This window comes from Kickxella alabastrina, assembly GCF_025024165.1.
Source record: "Kickxella alabastrina strain RSA 675 chromosome Unknown BX661scaffold_1, whole genome shotgun sequence".
NCBI classification, from domain to species: Eukaryota; Fungi; Kickxellomycota; class Kickxellomycetes; order Kickxellales; family Kickxellaceae; genus Kickxella; species Kickxella alabastrina.
In genome coordinates this window covers 1092387-1116773 of record NW_026251472.1, presented here as the reverse complement: position 1 = coordinate 1116773, position 24387 = coordinate 1092387, and the positions used below count along the sequence as shown (strand labels likewise).

Here is a 24387-nt window from a genome sequence, read left to right as displayed (position 1 = left end):
GTTTATAATTGTATTAAATGAGTATATTTGCGACAAAGAAGTAAGTGACATATACACGCTGATAATAATTACGCGGCAGTAGCGGTGTTAGCTATATGCGGGTGAATAATTGACTAATGAAGTGACTGCTTTTAACTGCACAGCTTTGACTGCAATTGGCCTATACGGGGAAGGATCTGCAATCCTAGGTAATAATCGTGTAACTATAGCTCCCTCAAAAATTCAAACAAGCGGAGCTTTAAATTGAGTACAAAATATTATAATTTTAAAAATGAATACCAATTCTATTATATTCAATTATATTGAGCAAGGCCCAGTCAGTTGCCCTTTCATTTTACTTTTTTTCTCTAGTCTCGGCCTTCGTCCCCCAGAGCCAACTTTTTTTTGCTTTTTTCTTTGCTATATGAAATTAAAAAAGGCAAAAGGAGCGTATCAAAAATGATTTATAGATTTGGCCTCGAATATTAATTTTGCAATAGTAAAATGAAAAGGCTGTTTGATAATCGCAAGTAGCAGCGAATCTACACAGATTGATTAGAGATGAAAAGGGACTTTGGAAAAAGCCTAATTCGAGTCCTGTTTCTTACAAGTAACTATGAATGGCTGATGTGCCTTAGTTTTCAAAATTAACCAAACAATGGGGAAGTGACATTATCGGGTGTGGGCAAATTCGGCTTGATTTGAAAGCTGCGATTGATAAGCGAGTATGGCATAAAAGGGTGCCCTATTATTAAACTTCCGCCAGTGCAGGGAAAGCGCCTAATCCAACTACCGCAGCTTTGTTTTCCCAAATTCATTTATTTTCTCTTTGTTTCTATTTTCCTCTTTATTCTGGGCATTTTGAGTATTATTTTAAATTTGCACTCTTATTCTTATTCTTATCAGCATTTTCTATTTTATTGCCTACGCTTTTATAACACTTGACACACTTTTGTGTGCAAATATACACCCATTCGCGCTGTCAACCGCACTTCCACTATTTGTCTTGGTTGTATTACGTCGCACCTTTTTAATATATTGTCGCTCAAGTCTACGAGGCCTTCATATCAGCACCAGCACGTTCATTCACGCACGCATCCACGCTATAACTGACATCCATTTGTTTATTTAGCCAATTGTTAAACGCAATTCAAGCATTTAACGCTGTCAACCAGCAAGTAGACCATATCTGGGTATTCGGAAAAAAAACTGTTTTGCACGATACAAACAAATATATAAATTTGGGCCGTCAAAATAAAAACTACAATGGAGGGCGGAAAGCAATTTTTGCCACATGTCGGCTGTTCTGAAAACACCAGGCAGACAAACACCGCAGCCGGTGCCACACACAATACCTATTTGCATCTCCGGTTGGAGCCATCTCTATCGTCCTCGCTGATGGACATTTTTGATATTTTCGTTTACCCAGTGATTTTGTCTCCAAGCATACCCAGCACACCACCGCCTACTTACGAGCCTCCACCACCTTCCTACCCGTCGCCACATTCCTTGTCTACCACTTCAATAAGCACGCTTGATCTGGACCGAGTTACCGAATTTCTATCCGGGCTGAACAATGTGGATTCAATAAGCATTGCGGCCAGCGATATGTATATAGAAGAAGAATACAGCTACGACAGTGGTTTTGGCGGTTCTGGATCCAGTATCAGTGGCCACTCTAATGCTTCGAGACTACAAAGCCAGTTGTCGTTGAGTCTGTTAGTTTACGAGCTCCTTGTCCACCAGTCAACATTGTCTAGGTCGTCGTCCAGAGAGTCGTTAATGACATTATCGCCAGATATTTTCGACTAAAGTTTCTCATTGCATTTATTCACGCATTTTCTAATTGTCTTGTACATTTCGGTTTTATTTCAATATATTCACATGCCCACACATTATCATTATAATTTAAAAGTACAACGCATATTTAAAACAGGTGATGTTTATTCAGTCGCCACGACTATGTGCTCAATTCCGCTTTGACACTCTGACAGTAACCAAAAATAAATCAATATGCAACCAGTATCCAAGTTTGGCATTTCCTAGAATATAACCTTTAAAGAGTCAACAAATAAATACCATACCTCATACCCCAGGCCCGGATACTGCAAGTAGGTTAAAAACCACATTTGCAAAGCAGTCAGACTGTTCTGGCCAGGAGCGCCCTCACCATTGCTACCACAAAAGTTAAGTTGGTCATTGGTATTATACCAAACCTCCTGCGCGTGGTGCTGGTATCCCAACACACCTAGCGGCACTTGCGAAACGACATCGCTCTGGTTTACTCGAAAAATGAGGAATGGCTGGCTGGACAGCCAGTTGGAAAATACAGTGTTTCCCACCCGTGGCGCGCCGTAGGTGTAAGCCTCTATTTTGCTTATCCATTCGGGGTGCTTGATGGCAAAGTCGCCCGCAGCCAGTGCGGCCTCTGCACCGCCCAACGAATGGCCAGTTAGCACAATTTTGTAATCTGGGTATTTCTGAACCAGATTGTCGACAGCGGCTTTAATATTTTCTGCTGCACCTTTGTACGCTCCCAAGAACCTGGTGTGCACCATTGATCCATTCACTGAACTTGGCCAGGGCACCGCTGCAAACAAAAAGTCGGCAATCCAGTCCATTAGAACTGTGCTCCCACGCCAGCTGACAATGATTTCCTGCGTGTCATCCTTATGAGAAACCTATCCGTAGCTGGGCGCGCCACTAATTGACCAGTGTTAATCGAACGCAATTCTACTGGTCTCATTATCCTTGCAATTGATTAAACATTTCCACAACTTATCAAAAAGTGTATAGGACGCGCCCGCAAATTTGGTGTATTTCTCTATTGTGCTATCACTTGACTTGTTTGGCTATTTGCATCGTCTACTGGCGAAAATTCGTTGGCCCTAATAGTCGTGTAGGCGCCCTGCACACATTTAACGGCTTTGTTTATTCGGTCAATTGAAATAGGAATTGTTACTCCTTGAGTTGCTTTGCATGCCAGTAGGGCCAGCAGGGTAATTTTGGAGTATAAATATATATTACGTTGAATATAGTCAAATATGAAAATGATTCAAATACTATTGGCAAATGTAATTGTAGAAGAAAATAGTAAAGTAAAAAATAGTGCTACCTTTGCCACCAAACTCATTTATTGAATCTTATGAACACACAAAAGGCGACATATTCTGCATAGAAAAAGCAAGTGGCGGCAATTACGCTTTTAAATGTAGTAAAATGCAATGCGGAGTGGTTTTCAGCATATTTAAAAGCTCATTTATTTGTATAGAAATAATCTAGTTGCACAAATTAGAAATATTTGAGCCCAAGATATCCAAAGTGGTCGTCAAAAGTTATAGGATGCTGCAAGCTGCCGTTGTCAGCACAGCCGTCGACCTCGGCACTCTTCACGCACCGCTGTGTACAATTATTGTGAAACCATATCTCGGCGTTATAGTGGAAATACCCCTTTGACTGTCCTGGAATGCGACTGGAGGCGTCATATTCGTACACCGCGCGGTAGTTGGGCACATTTAGAGAATTGATCGCATTTGCAAAGGCCTTGTATCCAATATGTGCTTGGCCCTGCGTGTAGAGACTCAGCCTCAGAAGCAGCTGCGGCATTTCAATGGACAAGCCCAAAAACCAAAGCGTGGCCCTGGAGTCACCACGTGAATGACCGACAACATATACAAGGTGGTCTGGGTACTTTGCCGCTAGTGTTTATATGGTGTTCAGGACCTGGGATCTTACATCCATGTATTCTCGCAAAAATATCCGGTGTACTTTTGAGTCTGTTATCCATTATGGCCACGAAGCCTGCATGTCGTCAATGCTATCAACCCACTGAGTAGCATTTTTAGTTCCCTGGAACGCAACAAGCATGCGGTTTTGTGGGTTGCATGCAATGTACCCGGCGCTTGGCAGGGAGCCTAAATTCCAGTTGTACTCGATCGTAGTGCCCTCAGTGCCGGGGTACTCGCACGCGTACTGGCAGTTCTACTTGTCCGATACTATGTAGGCAGCGCCAGAATAGGCGGCAAGCAATGCCATTTTTCTCTTTTCCTGCAGCGTCAAAATAAGTCCAGCCTGACCATCTTCATCCTGTGTCAATGATCCACCTGATGACGGTACTGCTTTTAATCCTGACTGGTTTGTTTTGTCTACCCCATGCATGACCAATTGAAGCATGGCATTGGGTGACATGGTAGATGCCAAGTTGCTCACATCGCTTAACGCTGGAACAGCTGCAGTCCTGACTCCTGGCTTGCATCTATTGATATTCAGGAGAGCAAGTGAGCACGCGTGGAATGCAAAAACAGTCAAACTCAGAGAAGGTTTCGTCTTTAACTGGTATTATGATATTAGTATTAATACTAATTAGAAAGTGCGCTATTAGAAAATAATTCAGTAAACAATAGAGTGTAGACACTGCCAGTATTTATGCAATTGAAGATATATTATATTGTTGAGCAGCCTGATTATATGGAAGTGGATGTTGATGAAAACTCGTTTCACGGCCCTTAATCTCGACATGCCGATTAACAGGGCATAGATGGTACTATGCATAATCAAATCAGGGGACATAATAACGACGCCCTGTTGTACCCCCATTCCATAATGCATATACATTAATGCGGATATGCGAAGATCATAACCCTGACACGCCAAGACACTAATCTGTCTGTAGAAGAACCAGTTCTCACCAACGGAGTGCAAAACTGGCGAAGTGCACAACAAAGGCGACGAGATACATATATAAGACGAGGCCAGCCCTAGTTCTACTTTTGATTCCCCTGATAATAAAAACTACAACAAAACCCAAACATAACTTTAACACTAGACAACTAGTGCTCTTCTCAAATCACAACAATGTATATTTAACTATAAAATTAGTTTGCAGGCTGCGTTTCAAAAAATATAGTGACGTATAATTGCTGAAGAGGGCCAATTAAATACAATCGAACGCCTCATCTCCCCTCAATTAAAGGCGGTGAGGCCAGACACCCTCGATAATCGACAGATGAGATTATTTGCTATTGTTCAGTATGTCAGCCTGAAGCAGAAAAATATATAATATAAACTGGAAGTGTGCGAATAGTTTAAATAATAGTATCTTCAGCTGTTTGTATGCACAAACAAGAATAGGGGAGCTTACAAATTTCGTTGAACCCGGTTCTAGAGAATATATTAATTTATCATGTGGCTTTGTCTACTGGGGCTAAAAGTAGTACACAATACAAGATTCCTAGAAATAAAGATAATCATAAAGTAGCATTCAGAAAAAGACGGATATGCTAACAGGTGAGTATGAAACTTTGTGTGTAACTGTTGTTGCGCAGACTGAAGATATGGAAGTAGATGTTGAGGTCGAGAACCGCGAAACAAGTTCCCACCTGCGCGCTGATCGATAGGACGCTAATTGGATAATGCAGGCGTAAATTAGGGAGGCATTACATTGATGCCTAAACATGCTCCCCATTCTGCAATGCACACGCATGAGCGTACACGCACGAAAACCACAACATTGACTTGCCAAGATACCGGTCTGCTCGCAGAAGATCCAGTTCTCACCAACGGAGCGCACAATGGACAATGTGCACGACAAAGGCGACTGGGAACATATATAAGATGAGGCTGGCCCCTAGTAGTACTTTAGAAACATCAGTAATAAAACCTTTTATAAAATCACCCCTAACTTTTAACACTAGACAACTAGTGCTCCTCACACCCCCCTCTTACTATAACACTGTCAACGTTGCTAATTTCGGACTGTTTTCAGTACACCTTATATCCAAATGGTTGTCGGCATCTCAGTACAAATGTCAATATAAGAAAACAGCACATTTTCCCATGAATAATTGCTTAGTTTTTTTTGCAGAATAATATTGGCTTGTTTATTTAATTGTAAAATGGTGGATTTTTAAGGAACAGCTGGTAACCTGTAAACACTGTTATCAATATTGGATAACTCTCACTCACCCTCGCCAAGTTGAATCCAGCCACTTGGCATTCGTAGATATTATTTATCAAAATTGCACGTTAGCATTGGCAAAATAAAACCATGTCTGCGAATTCATACACAAGGCAGTTAGCCAAAAAATTCAGTGGTCAAAAAGTAAACGAGCGTGGTGTGGACGTCTGGGCACTCGAGCGGTGTCTCCGCTAACCGCAACTTGCTGGTTGACAGGAAAACAATGCAATTATATCGAAGATGGGGTGGTCATGGTTTTTTGCCATTAATTTACCACTGCCACCGCCACTACATTTCCCTCTCCTCATAAAAAAGTAGTGCTCGGCACTTTACGCGTGAATTCTATTCAGTCAACATGCAATCTCAAACCGGCAGACTCTCCAATGGTGTCTGCACAATCGTCGTCCAGTTTGTACGGTGGTTGTCGGCAGGCATCCACAGCTGAACTAGTCTATCGGGGTCGGGCAGCTCGGGCGTGCACAGCGCACGCGGCAGCAGCGTCTCGATAACCGTGTACGAAAAATCTGGCTTGCGGTCATTCAGATCACCGGGCATCCGCGGCTTGACGAAATCAAACACGGAGTCGGGGCTGCGCTGATGCCGCATCTCCAGGTCTCCCCCCTTGCGGAAGATCATCAACGTAACCTTTGAGCGGCAGAAGTAATCCGACGGAAGCCTCGCGATGTGGTTATTGGTCAACTGACGCACCCAGCAAAAATTCTCGACGTATTTGAGCCCCCACTCTTTCTCGGCAATCTCGCACATGTCGGGGAGGAGCTCCTTTTCGCACCAGGTGAACAGGAACGCGCCGGGAACCAGCATTTTGTGCACGGGGATCACCCTGAGCCTCGATATGTCGAAATAGCCTGGCCTGGGCTGTTCGTTCGGGAGCAAGAGTGGCGGATCCATGTACACGCATTGCAGGGTGCAGCCAAATATCGAAAAGTCAAAGCTGAGCGTATCGTCTGTTTCCAAGCGCCGCGCCCACTTTGGCTCGGACTTTGGGATCAGAATCCCCGATATGACAGAGTAAGGCGTGGACTCGGCAGTATCAGCCAGCGGCCGGATGTGCTTAACCCACGAGCGAGAGATGGGCGCCGGAGGGATGCGCACATACGTAGGCAAGCTTGGATCTACGGCATTGACCTTGCGGCTAACAAAAAAAGTGTGGCCGTGTCTGTCCTGGATGCGCACCTGCATGTACTTGTAGCGCTGAATGATCTGGTCGCGACTGCTGAGCTTTGCCCCGGTCCTCTTGGCAGGCTCACGCTTTGGCATGCGGCGCCTCGAAACAAGCACACCAAACTCGTCGTCGAGTGCATCATCGTCGAGGTGCAGCGTGATGTAGTCCTCTTCCTCCTCCCATTCAAGCGGGATGGCGTTGCCGGCCTCAGCTTCCCACAGCTCGACGTCGTCCATGACCTCCAAGTCGAGGGCGTCTATCATGGCTCCACGCACAGTGAATGCGCTTGTGCGCTTAAAAACCTCTTCGAGCAGCTCCATAGTCATGCCGCCCTCTTCCCCAGTCATCGATTCAGCATCTGCCAGCTCGGAGTCTGTGCCCGTTGTTCCTTCTTTAGATTTTGTGTCTGTGTCGGCAGCCTCCGAGCCCAATGCCGCGTTAGCCGCTGTGCCGTTGGCGATTGATCCGGGCGTTCCAGGCATCGAGCTTCCGGATGCCTCTGCGACGCCCTTTTTCTTTGCTGAGAACTCCTGTTCGATCCGCTCCAGCTCCTCAAACTTTTTCATAATCGCATCGACAGACTCGTCGTCCTCAACATACCCGACATAATACTGGTTGCTAAGACAAAAGAAAAATGCATGCAAGCGGCGTGTATGGATGGTTTAGCAAAATGAGAGTATCTGCGAAAAGCAGGTGTTGCCTGTATTTAAAGCCATTGTGGCGTAGCTTTTGAGCTTGTGGTTACCTGACATCGGTCTTGGGTCTGCGGCGGCGGCGGGTTTCGACCATGGCTGCTGAGCAGAATGTAAATGTGAAATTGAGAGTATGCGAAATGTACGTGGCACGAGTGGACTAAGAATGGAACGCTGGCGCCAAAAAATAACAGAGGTGTATATTGGATAACTAATAAAACGAATTGGAGAAAGCTAAGAAGAACTTGTTCATTGGGCACAAGAAAAATATAATGGAAACAGGTGAGGGGCAGCACAAATCCAGCAAAAAAAGTCAAAGTGCAAAAAATCAAAACGCGATCCAAACACGCTTGTAAAAAAAACGCGAAGCGCGCTTTTCCCATCACGTGGATTAGCGCGGCATCTCCAGTGACTCGGGCCCAAATGATCCGGGTAGCAGCACAGTAAGATCGGTGCGAGAGAATGTCCCATCAGGGCGCACCATCAAAATGGCCAAGTCCTTGCTGAACTCCCTCATAAACTGGCGACAGACGCCGCAGGGTGTAATGAACTCCTCCTTCAAGTCGCTACAGTGTAAATACAAGAAACAGCGATTGGGCTTAAAGCGTTTAGCGTTTGAACAAAGAGTGACAGAAGGTTGCGCAGCAGTTAAACAAGCAATTGCATGTCTTTTCTTTATACTTACGATGATATGGCGATGGTGTCAAATTGTTTGTGTCCGGTGGCCTACAATATTTGTAAGAACGCAAATAAAAAACATGACGCTTAGCGCTGTGGCTTTGTCGACCTTTCCTGGGGCTTAAACCCCAAGGCTAAAGTAAAGGTGCACAATATAGCGATTTTAAAAAAAAAAAACTTACGACTGCGTTGGAGATGGCGACGCGCTCGGCGCAGATTGTCGGAGCTACAGTGAAACGGCGACGTTTAGACAATGGAAATATATTTTAATGACTTGATCTGTCAGCCACAATGCCAACAAGGAAAACAAAAATGTACTTACCGTACGAACAACTCTCAATGTTGCAGCCCTGGAAGATTTTCCCGTCGGCGGTCCTGATGGCCGCTCCGACCCTGAACTTGGAGTAAGGGCTGTAGGAGTTGTTGCGCGCTGCCAGCGCCAGATCAACCAGTTCCTGGGTCTTTTGGTCCTGAGGCCGTTCGATTTTAAACTCCATTGGTGTGGCAAAATAAAGGTTTGTAGAGTGGATATAGTACGTGATTTTCTTGATGACGAATGAATGAATGAATGAAAGACAAAGGTGCGAGATGCACAGATACAACGATGCACAGTATACGCAGATGTAAGCGGGTCCGACGCACAAGACTTAAATGCGGCATTCTATTTTTGATCCCGTGACAAAATACTTTTCAAGCAGTAAAAAAAATTTGTCACACGCTTCGACCTAGATTCAAGCCCGTTAAACCCATTTTGATCGTCTGATTTGATTGCAAATTACGACCGCAGAAAAGTGCGCAAGCTGCGGCCCAAATTTGTCGCTAGCCAAAGCCGAAGGGCCGCCCTCACTTCTTTCTCTTTGGATTCTTTTGTTTGCCTGTCCGCTTTATAGAATTCACATACCATTACCTATTCTCAGCACAATATTAGTATTACCCAAAGATGCCGGTCGTCCCGCCTACCAAGCTCGCGCAGCTGCAGAAGAATGTGCACAATATTCGCAATGTCTGCGTCCTTGCACACGTAGACCACGGCAAGACAACACTGAGTGACGCGCTGCTGGCTACTAACGGCATCATTTCGAGCAAGCTGGCAGGAAAGGTCAGGTACCTAGACAGCCGTGAGGATGAGCAGGAGCGCGGTATTACGATGGAGAGCAGCGGCATCAGCCTGTACTACAAGCTTCTCAGGAAGCCAACCAACGGTGACGCCACTCCGAACACTCCTACCACCAACACAGACGCAGAGTCTCAGGAGTATCTGGTTAATCTTATTGACTCGCCGGGACATGTGGATTTTTCGTCCGAGGTTGCATCTGCAGCGCGGCTGTCTGACGGCGCGCTGGTTTTGGTCGATGTAGTTGAAGGTGTGTGCACGCAGACTGTGAGCGTCCTACGGCAAGCGTGGGTTGAGAACGTCCACCCAATTTTGTTCCTGAACAAGATCGACCGCCTGGTTGTCGAGTGGCAGATGACTCCCAGTGAGGCCTATTTACACATGCAGCAACTGATCGAGCAGGTCAATGCTGTTCTGGCCGGGTTCTGGGAGGGCGATCGTTTGGCTGAAGACTCGCGCAAGCTCGAGGAGGCTAAAGAGAAATGGAGGGAGACGCACGGCGACGACGCCCCGATGACAGAGTGGTACCTGGAGGAAAAGGACGACTCTCAGATATACTTCTCGCCCGAGCAAGGCAACGTGCTATTTGGATCAGCGATGGACGGGTGGGCGTTCCGGATCAACCACTTTGCGCAGGTATTTGCCGAGAAGCTCGGGATCCCATCGCCCGCCAAGTTGCAGCCACTCATGTGGGGCGAATACTTTATCGATCCCAAGACCAAGCGTCGTGTGCTGACTCGCAAGCAGCTCATCAAGTTGTATGGTGCGGGCAAGGCGACTGCGGCCATGCCATTGTTTGTACAGCTCTGTTTGGCTCCCCTGTGGCAGGTCTACCAGAGCGTCATTCTCGAGCATGACCAAGAGAAAATCGAAAAGGTCATTGGCGCGCTGGATATCAAGATCTTGCCGCGCGATCGCAAGAGCAAGGACCACCGCACACTGCTCACCGCCATCATGCAAGGGTGGCTTCCGCTAGCACAGGCCTGCATGGTGGCCATTGTCGAGCAGCTGCCGTCGCCAGCTGTCGCGCAGCCTCATCGGCTTCCCCCGCTTGTCCAGGGCGAGGTCAAATCGCAGGCCGACCGCAAGGTGGTCAAGCCCAAAAATGACGTGGAACGCGCGTTGTTTGCTTGCGTCGCGGGTACATTTGCCCAGCCGGCGCCCCTGGTCGCATATATTGGAAAGATCATTTCGGTTCCCCGAGAGTCGCTGCCCGAATTTTCAAAGAGCAAATCACAAGGCGACCGCGCAGCAATGACTGCCGAGGAGATGCGCGCCCGAGGCAGGGATGCTGTCCGTCGCGAGCTGGCAAACAGCCGTGAACCCAGTGCAGCCACGCCCCTCTCGGTTCTGTCGGCCAGCGCCAGTGCCAGCGCCGTGGCAACTCCATCGCAGAGCGCAGATCCTGTGCAGGGTATTTCACCCGACACGCTGGCTGAAGTGGTAAAAGAGAAGCTTAATATTGCTGACGGTGCACTTGGATATGGCGCAGGGGGAGACTCTATAGACGCCACTAGCACTGACCCGGATGCCAACGAGGACGAGGTGCTTGTTGGATTCGGACGCATCTATAGCGGTACCATTCGTATTGGAGATAAGGTCTGGGCGATGCAGCCAAAGTACAACGCCAAGGGCGCAAACTCGCAGTCGTATCTCAAGCATATCACTGTCCGCGCGCTGTACATAATGATGGGACGCGAATTTGTGCCCCTGCAGGAAGTTCCCGCCGGAAATGTGTTTGGTATTCGCGGCGTGGCCGGCGCAATTCTCAAGAGCGGAACGCTGGCGAGCAACGCCCAGGAATGCCCTAACTTGGCAGCGATGCATTTGGAGACGCACCCCATTGTGCGCGTGGCTTTGGAGCCAGTTAACCCCCAAGATATCACCAAGCTCGTGCGCGGGCTGGAGCTGCTGAACCAGGCCGACCCCTGTGTCCAGATTATCTCCCAGGCTACGGGCGAGCGCGTTCTGGTTACGGCGGGCGAGCTGCATCTGGAGCGGTGCATGAAGGACCTTCGCGAACGGTTTGCCAAGTGTGAAATCCATGTCTCCGAGCCGATTGTTCCGTTTAGAGAGGGGATCGTGCGCCAGAGCGCCCAGGCAGGTGTTCTTTTGGGTGAGGTCGGATCCAGCGGTCAATCGCTGGCTATCATGTCCAAGAGTACGCAGAACGGCAGCAGCGCTGACGATGCCGAGCAGCCTGAGGAATCCCGCACAAAGCTCGCAGATGGCTCGCCGCGCGGCGAGGTCAGCCTTACCACTGCCAACGGCCTCGTCACAATCACCGTGCAGGTCGAGCCGCTGCCCGAGAGGACAACCCGGTTTTTGCTTCGCCACGAGAACGACATTCAACGCATTGCCAAGGCGTTGTCGTCCCAGAGACGCCATCGTCTCAATGCGGCCGCTGAGGCTCTGGAAAACAACAACGACGACGACAACACAGAGGCGAGCGTGGCTGCGGCCAACGCAGCCAGTGACGACGAGGACGGCGGTGCGGATGACGGACCCAGGCCTCCCAAGCCCTCAAAGACATCGGAGCTGGGCCCATGGCTCCAGGCACGGCTGCGCTCAACATTCCGCAAGTCCAAGGGCTGGGAGCCGCAGCGTGTGGAGCACGCGGTGACCAATGGAATCTGGGCATTCGGGCCGCGTAGAGTAGGTCCGAACATGCTGATTTACTCCAAGGATATACTCGAGCAGTCGAGCAGAGTGAACGCCAGCTGGTTTGACCCGCGTGCTCTCAATGTGCCGGGCTTATCCACAGCCGCCACGCCTATGCTTTCAGACGGTGAGGACGGTGAGGACGGCGAGGACAGCGGTTCGGAGGGGGCTAAAGATACACCGCCGAGCGCAGGCGAATCAACACAAACCACTCACCACTTGATTCGCGACTACGAAGAGCCGCTCAACACCGGGTTCCAGCTGGCAGCGCAGTCAGGGCCGCTGTGCTTTGAACCCCTTGCTGGAGTTGCAGTCACTGTCAAGGGCTTTGTATATAACAGCGTTGTCAATGGCGCTGCAGATCTCTCGAGCACCAGCGGTCTTTCGGGTCAGGTCATAACTACAGTGCGCGATGCCATCAGGGCGGGCTTCTTGCAGTGGTCGCCGCGCCTTCACCTGGCCATGTACACGTGCGACATCCAGGCGACCTCTGAAGTGCTGGGTAAAGTCTACGCTGTCATTAATCGGCGCCGCGGCCGCATCCTTTCCGAGGAGATGCGAGAGGGGACGCCGTACTTCACTATCAAGGCGGCCATTCCAATTGTCGAGTCGTTTGGGTTTGCCGACGAGATCAGAAAGCGTACGTCTGGCGCAGCCATTCCTCTGCTGATTTTCCGCGGATTCGAGTCGCTGGATATGGACCCATTCTGGGTGCCGACGACTGAGGAGGAGCTGGAGGACCTGGGCGAAAAAGCCGACCGCGAGAACGTGGCCAAGAAGTACATGGACAAGGTGCGCAAGCGCAAGGGTCTGTTTGTCGAGCGCAAGATCATTGAGCATGCTGAGAAGCAGCGGACGCTGAAGAAATAGAACAATTTCTGATGAATTCCATTTTTGAATTAAATCAATAGATTTTGCCATTTGTAATCGGTCAGCAGTTAACCAATGAATTTCAAAGCATCAGCATCGGATTTGTCAGGTGGCTTGTGAGATTTGTTACATTGCCGACCTCACATTTTGGCGCTGACAATTTGTACTCTTTTTGCACTTTGTTTTGATTTCTCATCGGCACGATCGCCAGAAGTATAAAAGTCCAGCTTTCAGGGCCCTTTCGGTCTTATCAAAAAACTTTTATCTCAGATTATGAAAACACTTTTGGTATTCGCCAACTTTGCACTTTTAAATACTCTACTTGTACTTTTAGCAGCAGTCGCCTTTGAAACGCCGCCCCATACTTTCATTAACACCGCGCACACAACACCAACAACAGCAACACCAATGGCCAGCAAAATTATTAAGCAAGTTACCCGCGTCGTCACTGCTCAGCGCAAGCGTGAAGGCGGGGGCTTTATGGTCCGCCGCCCGCTGCCCTCAGGCAGCCTTGATTACGCCGACCCCTTCCTCATGCTTGACCACCTGGGCCCCGTAGACTACGCTCCCGGAGAGGCTGTTGGCGCCCCCGACCACCCCCACCGTGGCTTCGAGACTGTAACCTACATACTGGACGGCGAGTTCGAGCATCACGACAGCCATGGCAACCACGGCCTCCTCAAATCCGGATGGGTGCAGTGGATGACTGCAGGCAGCGGCGTCATTCACAGTGAGATGCCTTCGGATAAACAGCTCAAAAACGGCGGTCGCTTCCACGGATTCCAAATCTGGGTCAACCTCCCGGCCAAGGATAAGATGATTCAGCCGCGCTACCAGGATGTGCCGCCCGAGGATATCCCCTGGTTTACGTCTGCCGACAAAAAGACTAACATCAAGGTCGTCGCCGGCCAAGTCGAGGACGTCACAGCCAACATTGACACGCACACCCCGATCTATTTCCTCGATCTGCGCACCACTGGCAAGTACGAGCTCAACATTCCCGAGGGCATGAGCGCGATGGCCTACAACTACCACCCTTCGGCGATTCTGGTTGGACAGGAGAAGACCAAACTCGCAGAGAGCCAGATGGCTGTGATCAAAACACAGGGCCAGACTGTGGTATTCGAGGCCGCTGAAGACGCTGAGAATGGCGAAGGGAAGAAGGAGGCCCGCGTGCTGATTCTTGCGGGCACGCCCATTGGCGAAGAAGTTGCCAGATACGGCCCATTTGTCATGAACACTGACGAAGAACTTTACCAGGCATTTGCCGATATGGAAAGCGGCCGCTTCGGAACAATTCCCGGAAGTTCGGAACGCATGCGCAAGACTCACGAGGCTAATGAAATTCGTAGGAACGCCGGCAAGGAGTAAATAAATATCTATGGATACACCCTATGCCAACTGTCAACTAGAGACTACAAACCTACGACGTGTATTTTTATTTTTATTTTAACTTTTATTTACTGTTTATTGACAATGTATAGCACTTGTTAAATTACACTCAATGGATGTGGCTGGAGGCCCAATCCCACCCACGAAGCTGATATTCGGCGTTTGAGGGTGTGTAAAACGCATTACTATTCCGAATGCTTAAAATAAGCAGAGGAAACGATGTGATTTGCAGTCAGCTCGTTTGTATCGACTGCCGTCCCTTTCAAATACTTTATTTCAACTTGGTTGCCTCCCGCACACAGTGTCACTAGGAGCAAAGGAAGCCAGATTCTAATGCCACTTAGGGAGCATCCCTCTTTTTATTGTTATTTTCACAAGATAATTTGAAGAGGCAAATATCCATATTCTATTCAAAAACTATACATTAAAAACAAAACAATGGTAGCAGTAGCGATATTCGTTTGTGTCCTGTAGCCATTTTCAATTTAAAGAGCGTGCATATTTGAAAAGAAAAACACGAGCCAAAGCCGTCGTATCATTTATCATTGGTCTTGCTTTATAAATACTTTTATTCATTTGAAATTGCTTGGCCTGTAGACATCTACATTACAAAATTGCTCGTTTTCTTATCTACACTCTCTCCCTTATTCACACGCATACCATTTTGCATAGACTGCATTACATTTACTATTTTAGTTAGCATTATCTATCCTTATATCTGCATATTCATATTAACAGATATTCAACTAGTATTTTGCCCATGGCTTTGATTTACAAGCTATCTCTTGCAGCTGTAGCGCTCCAAATACTAGCGTACCCTTGCTATTCAGCGGCCATTATTCAGACTAGTACTGCGGATAGTAGTTTTTCGAATATGTTTGGATTTACTGAATGGTTCCGCGACTTCTTCCATAGCAGCAGCACCACTGGCAATAGCAACGATAGTGCCAATTTAGATACAAATAGCGCCACCAACGTTATCACCATTATGCACTATACAGCAGCCAACAATGTTGACATGACAATCTCGTCGCCGAAGCAGATTGTAATTGACATACACGCCATTGGTTTGTATGCGGCGTACTCTGGCGCCGCATATTCTCTCGATTCAGACAAGTGGGCCTGCGGCATTCAGTGCAGCCGCCCGGACACAGAGGGCACAGTGATCAAGCACCGCTGGAAAACCCCGCAAATTACCAGTGGCGGGTTTATTGCAGTCAATCCAAATAAGAAGGCCATCGTGGTGTCATTTCGTGGAACAGCCGAGTTTCAGGATTGGATAGATGACATTATCATCAATAGCGCTGAATGGCCCCTAACAATAGCTGGCTCACAAGTTGGCGCAGGCTTCTTGAACGGATACGAGATTGTCAGTCCCTTGATTATCCAAAAAATCCACGAGCTAGCGGCCACACACCCTGAGTACTCCATTGTCGCCACAGGGCATTCTCTGGGCGGCGCACGCGCAGCAATATTTGCTGCTGATATTTCGGCAAACCACCCGCACTACTTGCCGCGGCTCCAGCTGTACACGTACGGTCAGCCAAGGTGTGGCAACAGTGCATTCGTTAAATTCATGGACTCTCTCAACATTACAAAGATCCGCGTGGTAAACAAGTCTGACCTGATTCCTCACCTCCCTGCCAAGGAAGCGGGCTACCATCATTTCGGCACCGAGTTCTGGGTTGCTGCTGAAAACCAATTTGTTGTGTGTCAAGATGGAGACTATAGCATGTGCTCTGAAAGCGTGCCATTTTACAAATTTAGCATTCCGGACCATACCTCATACAGTTGGATATAGGCTCAAACTATAATCCATTTAGTAGCACTTTTTGCATATATAGATACTAACACGTAGACATTTTTCATTCGAATGACTTAGAACTAGAAATATATGTTCTAGGCTCTAATATATATTGGTTAGCATTTATTTTGAACAACATACATATACACATTCAATTTTACAATAATATGCAGATTGTGGCTAATGATAAATGTGATTTCATGGGGGGTTTTAATTTGAAATAGACAATGAAGAGGCGTAAATGAGAATGGAATATACACAAGTGTTATATAATAACACAATGCTAGAGTAGAGTGATGATGCCCAGAGTAAAATAAAATGGTCGATGCAGAATTTAAGCCATTTGGTTGTTTGTGTTGTCGCCGTAGTAAATGGCGTTTCGAGCTGGTGGAATGTCGCCCGCAGGTGCAAATACATGGTACTGGGCCTGGAACTCCTGGGGGTGGTGGTACTCATGCTGCTGCGGGTATGAGTACTGCTCCTGGTACTGCTGCGGCTGCATTTGCTGTGGAACCGCCAGCGGCGAAGCGTACTGGTTCTGGGCTGAGGGAGACAGCTGCATCTGCTGTTGCGAGAGTATGCTGGGAAGAACAAAGCCAGACGGGTTTTGCTCAAAGGTGAAAGACGAGTTGGGGTACGGTTGGTTGGGCGGCGAAATCATCGACGGGTCAGCGCGGTCCATCACTGACATCGATGGGGGCAGGCCAAAGGCAGGCTGCATCACACTCATGGGCATCTGCAAGCCAGCCGAATCGGCAGCGCCAGAATAGAGGCTGTTTGGGGGGTGCTGCGACGGAAAGGATGCACCAGGCGTAATGGGCATGGCAAACCCATTGACATGCCTAGAGTCAGTCGAAGCGTAGCGCGAGTACGGGTTCAGGCGCTCTGACGTGGACTGGCGCTGCGCACGCACACCGCCCTGACGAGTCGAGGCGGGCTTAACTTTCTTTCCCTTGGCCGGAGTCCCGCTGGCACGCGCAACGCCATTTTGCAATTTCTTGAGTGCTGATTTGCGCACAACCATGTGCAACAGGTCCTCGCGACCGGGCAAGAAGTTGACATTGCTGAACTTGACAATGCCCTGCTCGCTGGTATGGCGGATACGGCGCTGGTCGGTGCGGCGGAAGAACTGGTAGTCGTTGAAGTTTTTCTGGAGTGAGTCGGTGTGGTTAGCGGTCATGCCCATGTTATTGAGCTGCAGGCGCAGTGTCTCCATGGCTGGGATACAGACGTAGTTGGACTCATCCCAAAAGGCAATGTTGTCCATTGAGCGGTCCTCGCAGATGCGATGGAGCAAAGACGGGAACAGCTGCGGGTCACTCTTGATGACCCCGGGGGAACCATTTATCACCGATCCGTAGACAGTGTTGTCGCCGCTGTTGAAACCATTTTCGCTGCAGCTGCTCATGCCGTTCCCACCAAGAGAGGGGTTTGAGGACTTTGAGTGCAGAACCTGGTGGCGAGTGTCAATGGAGAGCTCGCTGCTCATTGTGGAAAGGCCGGGGTTGGTGCGCGCGTTCATGAGCATCTCATCGCGCGAGATGGGCATGGGCAACATAGTGGACATTGACGGAATGTTGGGCATAGACGGGTACATCGACGTAGAGAGCATGCCAAGCGGGGAGCCGTGGCCGTGGTTAAGCATGGAGCTGTGCGCAAGTGCGGGTGACGACTGCGTGCTCAGGTTGTTGCCACTCGGAGTGTTTGCGGCAGTAGCAAACTCGGACATTGAGCTCATCGAGGGCAGTGTGCTGCCCATGCCGGTTGTCAGTGCAGCGACAATGGTGGCAGATGAGACAACAAGAGAATTGGGGTTGAACATCATTGAAGGCGCATTGTAGGCCATGGGAATAGACCCGGCAATAGCAGAGTTCCTCACCGACATGGGCTGACCCAGGGCCTTGTATGGCATAGATGCAGTCTCGACGGACATGTTCGTGTTGATGTTAGGGTTGCTGTTTACTTCTGCAGAGCTGGCGGTAATTGAGGGTGTTGGTGCGACTGATGATACGTGCTCGTTGCTAGAAGCTGTGTGCTTTTGCGCTGGCTGTTCCTGAGTGGTGGCTACGGAGTATGCGCTGTGATCTAGATTATATAATAGCGATGACAGAAAGAGATGGCCAGTTAGAGAAAAGTTGAAAGAAGAGTGATGCAAGTTGATAAATTTGTATTTTATTGGCAAAGACGCCGCGGGCGTGGTCTTATGCTGGTCTGCGCCACACTGCAAAGAACGTAAATCGCGACTTTGAAAGGAAAGGAAGGGGATGGGCAAAGCCGGTGGGCATGTATAGTGCACCAGCAAGCAAAGGGGAAAAGGGGGCCAAAGTGCCCAAGTAACCAGTGTGTCGAGCTGGTAATTCATTAGCAATGCGCAAACAACAATGTAATATTGCTCGTTTGCACAGCAAAGCAAAACAAGCCAACAAAGGATACCAGGGACCAGCCCCATATAGAGACAATGTCCACCAATTTAAAAATCAAATGTGCAATATAAAATTGCGCTCAGTCAATGTGGCTTCAGATAAAGGGAGATATGGCGGGGACCAAAGGGACTACAGGGAGGAGCGTGAGGCCATCACGCGCAATCCAGCGTCGCTGCTTGGGCGTGTGTTTACCCGCTGTTAGCAGCATGCAGGCTGTGAGCCCAACATGTAGAAAAAACAATTCATATATTTGCCCTTTGTGTACAAACTAAACCAACCCAAATCAATTAATTTACTGCCTTTGTGTATTGCAAGGTGTGAACACACACAATGACAAGTAAAGACAAAGGAACGCAACATGCAAGGTATAGCAAGCAAACAATGAAAAGGATGGTGCGTTAATATTGCAAACAGTATCTTACCTCCACGGAGCTCCCACGAAGAGTGCTGCTCGGTCTTGACGTGGTTCATTGTTGGCACGAGGTTGGCTGGGCGCGCTGTATGAAGCAGATCTGTTTTGGATAAGAGCTGGATAGCTGTCCTCAAAATAAAGTTGTGATGAAAGGCTTGGGAAGTATTTTGAAGAAAAAATCCAGCGGGTGTTTAACTAGATGTGACCAGTAGGTAACAATGTGCGCTCAAAAAAATAGATGATATAAAAAATAGAAAACCGATAGGGTTGGTTAAATGTAGAGAAAACAGATTTAAAAAGGATATGTCAGCTACGAGCGACAAATAGGTGGTCTCTGCGTTTTTTAGATTGAAGTCGCTGTGTAAAAATAAAAATAAAACCGCGCAAAGGAGGACTTTAAAATGTCTGCACTCTGCTTATAAGATCACGTCGGGAATAAGCGCAGTGTAAAAAAAGAGGAAAACCGAAATAGGACAAAAAAGGGTTTGCTTCCAGTAAAGGACTAGTTCTAGCTGTGTGCGTTGTTTTTTAAACCTCCGCTAAACAAAAATAAAAGGAACAAGGGCGCCTTTGCGTTTAAATTGAGCTTTTGCAAAGTAAATAAATAGAGCTAGATATGCTTATTGTGGCATGTACTGCGCGAGTATTTTTGCCGACAAAAGAAGTAGAATGGAGGAGGATGATGTTTGAGTGAATCAGCTGCAGTTGTTGTGGTATACGGATAGGCGCTGTGCTAATCGGCCAAAGTAGTATATCCGGCTATGTGTAAAAACCAAAAGAGAAATTTTAGAAGTATTAAAAGAGTAAATTGCTGCGGGCAAAGCAAACGGGTAAAGTCAAGTAGACGGATATGGAAGTGAAAGAGAACTTGAAAAAGGTTTGGAGTAGCTATCGCTTTGTATAAAAAAGCGTTGGAGTGAAAATGGAGATGGGAGGGGAGAAAAATAAAAATGAGAGAAAAATACGCTCGTATTGTAAATGGCACCTAGGGAGGGGTGGAACCTGCACGGATTATAAATAAACAGGTCAACGTAGAACTCACCAAGACATTGCACGAAGAAAATTTTCTCCGGCTTGAGAACCCCTTGTTCATTCTTGACAATTTGCGGCGTCGGCCGCCGCTGGTGATGTCCATGCTGTTTTCATTGATGGCGCTGCTCATCCTTCTCGCCGAAAAAAAACCAACATTTCGGCTGTAATTGACACACTCCACTTATTTGCAGTTAGCCGCTTTTGTTGCTCTCACTCATGCGCTGCTCTGGCGATGCGATTAATGTTTGCACCCCCTCCCCCTGGCAACGCTACCCCCCCCTCCCTTCTCATCCCACCCCAGCCCTGATAGATCTTTGAGCGATTAACACGTCCGTTTTTATCCACTTTTTTATTGCGTTGCACTTTGGCCAGCCCTGCATCTTTTTACTTACTCTCTTTTCTTCCTACCATGACATGCCACGTACAATGACCACCTGCTCACTTTTTTGGCTGGGCTTTGTTAAGTCTAGTCAAATTGTCTATGGGATGTAGTGGTGTATTCATACCCACACATAGCCTTGCCCTATTCCCTATGGATCCAAGTGGAATGGCGAGCTTCCTGCTGCCAGACACATGGTCGGTGATCGTAATGGTGTACATTCAGCCTTGTTTAATAGATTTTTGTTGCTAGCCCAGCAGCTAGTGTGCCACCCTATGTTGGATACATATTGAACCACACTAAAGCCTCATTTAGAGCCTGGGGAATAGCACACTGTGCGCGATCCTAAGGCATACCGGATGCAACGAGTTACCGCCTCGTGTACAAGCACGTAGTGAAAGGACACGCAGCTGCAGATTCAGTTGGAAACAGTGTCAAATTCGGATGCTGCAAGCGCTAAATTAGGCACAAAGTCACATCGTCTCTGGCATCTTTAGTGTAACCCGCATATTTTGTTGTGTGCCTGGCGCGGCTTGAAGACGTAAATACGAGTTTGACTGCCGGTGCCAAACAAAGCCATATCCATCCCGCACGATAAATGGCTTTGCAGACTAGGGGGGTGGGTGGACAACATGCGGAAAAAGAATGTAACTGCGAGCAAAGCCAGTCTCGCAATTTTTGTCGCGGAACGATGCATATATTAACACATTACTTTGCAATTGTTTACATGAGTTGGCATGTCCCCAATAGTCCACTCGGTCCCTCCCCGCGGCATTAAGGGCACGGGTGGCTTGTTGGCAATAGTTCATGGAATGTAAAAATGCGGCGCAATCCCCGTTAGGCAAGACATCAAGTGTGAGTTTGAAATGTTACATAGCCACCATTTGTCATCTATTGCATCCCCAATATTTTTTTGCCATCCGCGCGTGGCATGCCGGAAAGGATGTCTGTTATTTTTACTTTTGTAACCGCCTGATTTTACTCCAGCTTTACGCAGCCCGCTCGCCTCCACCTTTTCTTGGCTAATCAGCACGGCAGCCTGAATTGAAATCTGATCTTCGAGCTACCTGCATATATCATTATCGGGGATTAGTGTTTAATCGAATTAGTTTGGCCTTATAATAAACAAACAGCGGTGCTGCTAAGCTGTAGTTTTGGTAGTTACAAAGCGTTGTTGAAGGCTGTACCATTTTATATTGCACATTGAACTAATATTGGTCTTCGCATCAGCACCAAAATCAGCGAACAGAGATGCTTAATGAGAATTCGCAAATTTTGGCAACTAAACAATGCTGCTCCCTCGTTGGCCTTGGATAGCAGGCATGGAAACAAGGGCCGGATTGTTGTGTTGGTAATTGTTTACCGGCGGCAATAAATATATAACAACAAATTGCACATTATCCTTGCTTGCCTGGCTTTTAAAATTGTCCAAGCGAGCAACAATGAACCAAATGAAACTTTTTATCTCCGGCTTGCTTTGCTTGGCTATTGTAATGCATATATTTGATCTTTCTTTTTTATTGCACTATTGCAAGCTCTAAATTTCAGAAAGAAAAGGTGGCAAAAACTTAAAGATGATTGCCTCCAAGGCGAAACAAAAACAAATTTATTATTTCCGACTCACAGAAGGATCTACGCGGTAAAACGCAGCCAAAAGTGGAGTCCAAAAACCGCTAACACGCGCCCCTTGACAGTTGAATGGCAAGCGGGGGTATCCTCGAAGAAATGGCTGGTATCCAATCGTTTCTGTCCCTGAGAACAAATAAACAGCGTTGCTCAGAATCTATTTGCGAAAATGAGAAAAATAAATAAATTGGATTTCTCTGGCCGCAGATTCACACTCCTTTTGCGCGCCAATAAGCGTCAATCTCTTATTGAAAATTATGCAATATAGCAAGTTTTTAAAAAGAGGCATCCGTCGGCGAAATCGGTATTTCCGTATCGTACGCTCACAAAAACACGTATACCTCGGCTATTGACACCTGTTTTCAGATCACAAAAAATGCTCATTAAATGCCAGTGGCCAAGCAGCATCCACGTTGCATATTCGCATCAAATGCCATCCTCACTATCGCTGTCGCTGTCTATGTGAGGCAAGTGCACGCCAAAATGGCCGAGCATAGTGCCAGCAGGGCCAGGCAGCCCCTCTTGGGCCCGGAACGACTGCACGATGTTGTCCACCAGGTTCAGATCGACATCGACATCCAGCATGTCATCGTCATGGCCGTCTGCGCTGTCAGTATCCTCGGAACCATCTGCAGGATTGCAATGAACGAAAGACTTGCCAATGTGTGTGGCCGCAAGCTCTTGGTCCATAGAGTCCATGATTATGGCCATAATATCGTCCGGCGCGTCTTTGTCAGTGCTTCCATTGTCATTGTTTGCAGACATGGGCATACTGCATATGTCGGTAGGCAAGCTTGCTGCAGTGTTATCCGTTGTGCGTGTTGCGGCAGCATCCACTTGACCGCCATTTCTAGGGAGCTCGTTCTTATGCAAGCCAATTGCCCCGTCCAAACCTGCTATGTCGCTGGCACCTACACTCGGGAAGAATATCCAAATAAAACGTGCATATGTACGCAGTTTTAATTAATGCAAAGTGGGCTACAATAAAAAATAAATGCTCAGCCAATATAAATAAAATATACAATTGCTTTTTTAAATTGAGAGATGTCTTACCGATAGCCTCCATCAGCGCGTATATTATTCCATCAGCATCCATGTCAATGTCTTCGTCACTACTCTCGGCGTGGTCTTCGTCTGGATGATCGCTATATTGAAACAGGAAAAGTTAATAGAATAGATTTAAAATCAGAAACGGCGCATCAATATTAAATCCGTATACCCAGCAACATTAACCCGAAGCACCCAATATGAGTGGAGCCATGTGGCAAGGACAAATGCAAAGCTATTATTACACATAACATCATTGAATTTATAAAATAAATTATGCAGTTCAAAGCATTTGCATATTCAACTTACTCTTGCATTTCCGCACCCTCGATGCCAGAACTAGCCGCCAAAAATGCCTCAAAGTTCCCCAACACATTTTCGAGCCCGTGCAAAGACTTGTCCCCCGCCGAGGGCATGCTGCCACTGGCCGTGCGGCTGCTTTTGCTGGCGGCGGATTCCGTGTCATTCTGCTCCTCCTATATTTTTTGCAACCAACCAGATGCCAGATATTAGTGTCAAGAGAAGCTTTTTGTACGCGCACGAAATTTAGAATAAACACCCCAATATTGTCGAGATAAATAGGATTATCATGGCTGCACTTGTTAAAAAGAGAATGTTCCTAATTAATTCTCCGGCGGAACAGCCCTTGCACATTTCGGCCGGAACGAAATAGAATAAATTGCTCCAGTTTTTGGCAACAGCAAGGCTCAGGCTTGACAAATAAGCATAAGTCGAGCTGGAGTGTGTATCACGTCTTTATCCCCCACCCATCGCATGATAATAGTCCACGCTCTGCTTGTGAATCCTGGCGTTGGGGAAAGCTATTACAACACGCAACCGACACATATGTCATGGCATTGCTTCGCACAAAAAATCGCAATTTGTGTTCTCAAGGGGAATCTTCATATCGGCAATAAACCACATTGAATACGGCTGTGCATGGCAGGGCGATTCAGCTAGATATCAACATCACCCATCCAATTTTGGAATAAATAAACCCAAATCTGGCAGACAATAAAGGGCCCAACGTCAGCATGCGTGCAGCAGCAGCCAATGTTTTTGCTGAACACTCGTGGAAGTGAAGTTTTGCAAGCGCTGTGAATAAAATAACGGGCGTCAAAAATTTAAACAAAATAATT

At 47.5% G+C, this 24387-nt stretch overlaps 9 protein-coding genes across 9 annotated transcripts; 4 read left to right on the top strand and 5 right to left on the bottom strand.

Annotated features, from left to right (window-relative positions):
- The first annotated feature begins 816 nt into the window (after positions 1-816).
- On the top strand, positions 817-1871 carry BX661DRAFT_202603 (uncharacterized protein). Its single transcript, XM_051538510.1, has one exon. It carries the CDS (start codon positions 1246-1248, stop codon positions 1789-1791), a length of 546 nt encoding a protein of 181 aa, XP_051395242.1. The 5' UTR covers positions 817-1245; the 3' UTR covers positions 1792-1871.
- A 124-nt stretch (positions 1872-1995) lies between these two features.
- BX661DRAFT_175659 (Alpha/Beta hydrolase protein) lies at positions 1996-2753 on the bottom strand. The gene has a single exon (XM_051534135.1). It carries the CDS (start codon positions 2598-2600, stop codon positions 2022-2024), a length of 579 nt encoding a protein of 192 aa, XP_051395241.1. The 5' UTR covers positions 2601-2753; the 3' UTR covers positions 1996-2021.
- A 3088-nt stretch (positions 2754-5841) lies between these two features.
- BX661DRAFT_175648 (uncharacterized protein) lies at positions 5842-8036 on the bottom strand. Its single transcript, XM_051534134.1, has 2 exons — positions 7864-8036; positions 5842-7736 (listed from the first exon to the last, which is right to left on the bottom strand). The coding sequence occupies exons 1-2, from the start codon at positions 7905-7907 to the stop codon at positions 6299-6301; spliced, it is 1482 nt and encodes a 493-aa protein (XP_051395240.1). The 5' UTR covers positions 7908-8036; the 3' UTR covers positions 5842-6298.
- On the bottom strand, positions 8037-9089 carry BX661DRAFT_175646 (cytidine deaminase complexed with cytidine). The gene is made up of 4 exons (XM_051534133.1): positions 8811-9089; positions 8671-8714; positions 8496-8536; positions 8037-8376 (listed from the first exon to the last, which is right to left on the bottom strand). The coding sequence occupies exons 1-4, from the start codon at positions 8983-8985 to the stop codon at positions 8202-8204; spliced, it is 435 nt and encodes a 144-aa protein (XP_051395239.1). The 5' UTR covers positions 8986-9089; the 3' UTR covers positions 8037-8201.
- Positions 9090-9329: 240 nt separating this feature from the next.
- BX661DRAFT_175645 (uncharacterized protein) lies at positions 9330-13195 on the top strand. Its single transcript, XM_051534132.1, has one exon. It carries the CDS (start codon positions 9429-9431, stop codon positions 13131-13133), a length of 3705 nt encoding a protein of 1234 aa, XP_051395238.1. The 5' UTR covers positions 9330-9428; the 3' UTR covers positions 13134-13195.
- Positions 13196-13296: 101 nt separating this feature from the next.
- On the top strand, positions 13297-14631 carry BX661DRAFT_175644 (RmlC-like cupin domain-containing protein). Its single transcript, XM_051534131.1, has one exon. The coding sequence runs from the start codon at positions 13407-13409 to the stop codon at positions 14502-14504; it is 1098 nt and encodes a 365-aa protein (XP_051395237.1). The 5' UTR covers positions 13297-13406; the 3' UTR covers positions 14505-14631.
- Positions 14632-15068: 437 nt separating this feature from the next.
- On the top strand, positions 15069-16414 carry BX661DRAFT_175643 (Alpha/Beta hydrolase protein). The gene has a single exon (XM_051534130.1). The coding sequence runs from the start codon at positions 15286-15288 to the stop codon at positions 16324-16326; it is 1041 nt and encodes a 346-aa protein (XP_051395236.1). The 5' UTR covers positions 15069-15285; the 3' UTR covers positions 16327-16414.
- Positions 16415-16663: 249 nt separating this feature from the next.
- On the bottom strand, positions 16664-19223 carry BX661DRAFT_168046 (uncharacterized protein; the record flags this gene model as incomplete). Its single annotated transcript, XM_051533390.1, has 2 exons — positions 16664-18414; positions 19175-19223. 2 exons carry the CDS (start codon positions 19221-19223, stop codon positions 16664-16666), a joined length of 1800 nt encoding a protein of 599 aa, XP_051395235.1.
- A 3404-nt stretch (positions 19224-22627) lies between these two features.
- On the bottom strand, positions 22628-23664 carry BX661DRAFT_168045 (uncharacterized protein; the record flags this gene model as incomplete). Its single annotated transcript, XM_051533389.1, has 3 exons — positions 22628-23112; positions 23255-23346; positions 23558-23664. The coding sequence occupies 3 exons, from the start codon at positions 23662-23664 to the stop codon at positions 22628-22630; spliced, it is 684 nt and encodes a 227-aa protein (XP_051395234.1).
- Positions 23665-24387: the final 723 nt, after the last annotated feature.

Bases quoted from the DNA above. Each gene is read 5' to 3' on its own strand.
- BX661DRAFT_202603 (XM_051538510.1), top strand. From the start codon at position 1,246: ATGGAGGGCGGAAAGCAATTTTTGCCACATGTCGGCTGTTCTGAAAAC.
- BX661DRAFT_175659 (XM_051534135.1), bottom strand. From the start codon at position 2,600: ATGGACTGGATTGCCGACTTTTTGTTTGCAGCGGTGCCCTGGCCAAGT.
- BX661DRAFT_175648 (XM_051534134.1), bottom strand. From the start codon at position 7,907: ATGGTCGAAACCCGCCGCCGCCGCAGACCCAAGACCGATGTCAG. The intron at 7,737-7,863 runs GTAACCACAAGC...CTTTTGTCTTAG, and splicing joins AGACCCAAGACCGATGTCAG to CAACCAGTATTATGTCGGGT.
- BX661DRAFT_175646 (XM_051534133.1), bottom strand. From the start codon at position 8,985: ATGGAGTTTAAAATCGAACGGCCTCAGGACCAAAAGACCCAGGAACTG. The intron at 8,715-8,810 runs GTAAGTACATTT...GTTTCACTGTAG, and splicing joins CATTGAGAGTTGTTCGTACG to CTCCGACAATCTGCGCCGAG. The intron at 8,377-8,495 runs GTAAGTATAAAG...TTTACACTGTAG, and splicing joins GACACCATCGCCATATCATC to CGACTTGAAGGAGGAGTTCA.
- BX661DRAFT_175645 (XM_051534132.1), top strand. From the start codon at position 9,429: ATGCCGGTCGTCCCGCCTACCAAGCTCGCGCAGCTGCAGAAGAATGTG.
- BX661DRAFT_175644 (XM_051534131.1), top strand. From the start codon at position 13,407: ATGAAAACACTTTTGGTATTCGCCAACTTTGCACTTTTAAATACTCTA.
- BX661DRAFT_175643 (XM_051534130.1), top strand. From the start codon at position 15,286: ATGGCTTTGATTTACAAGCTATCTCTTGCAGCTGTAGCGCTCCAAATA.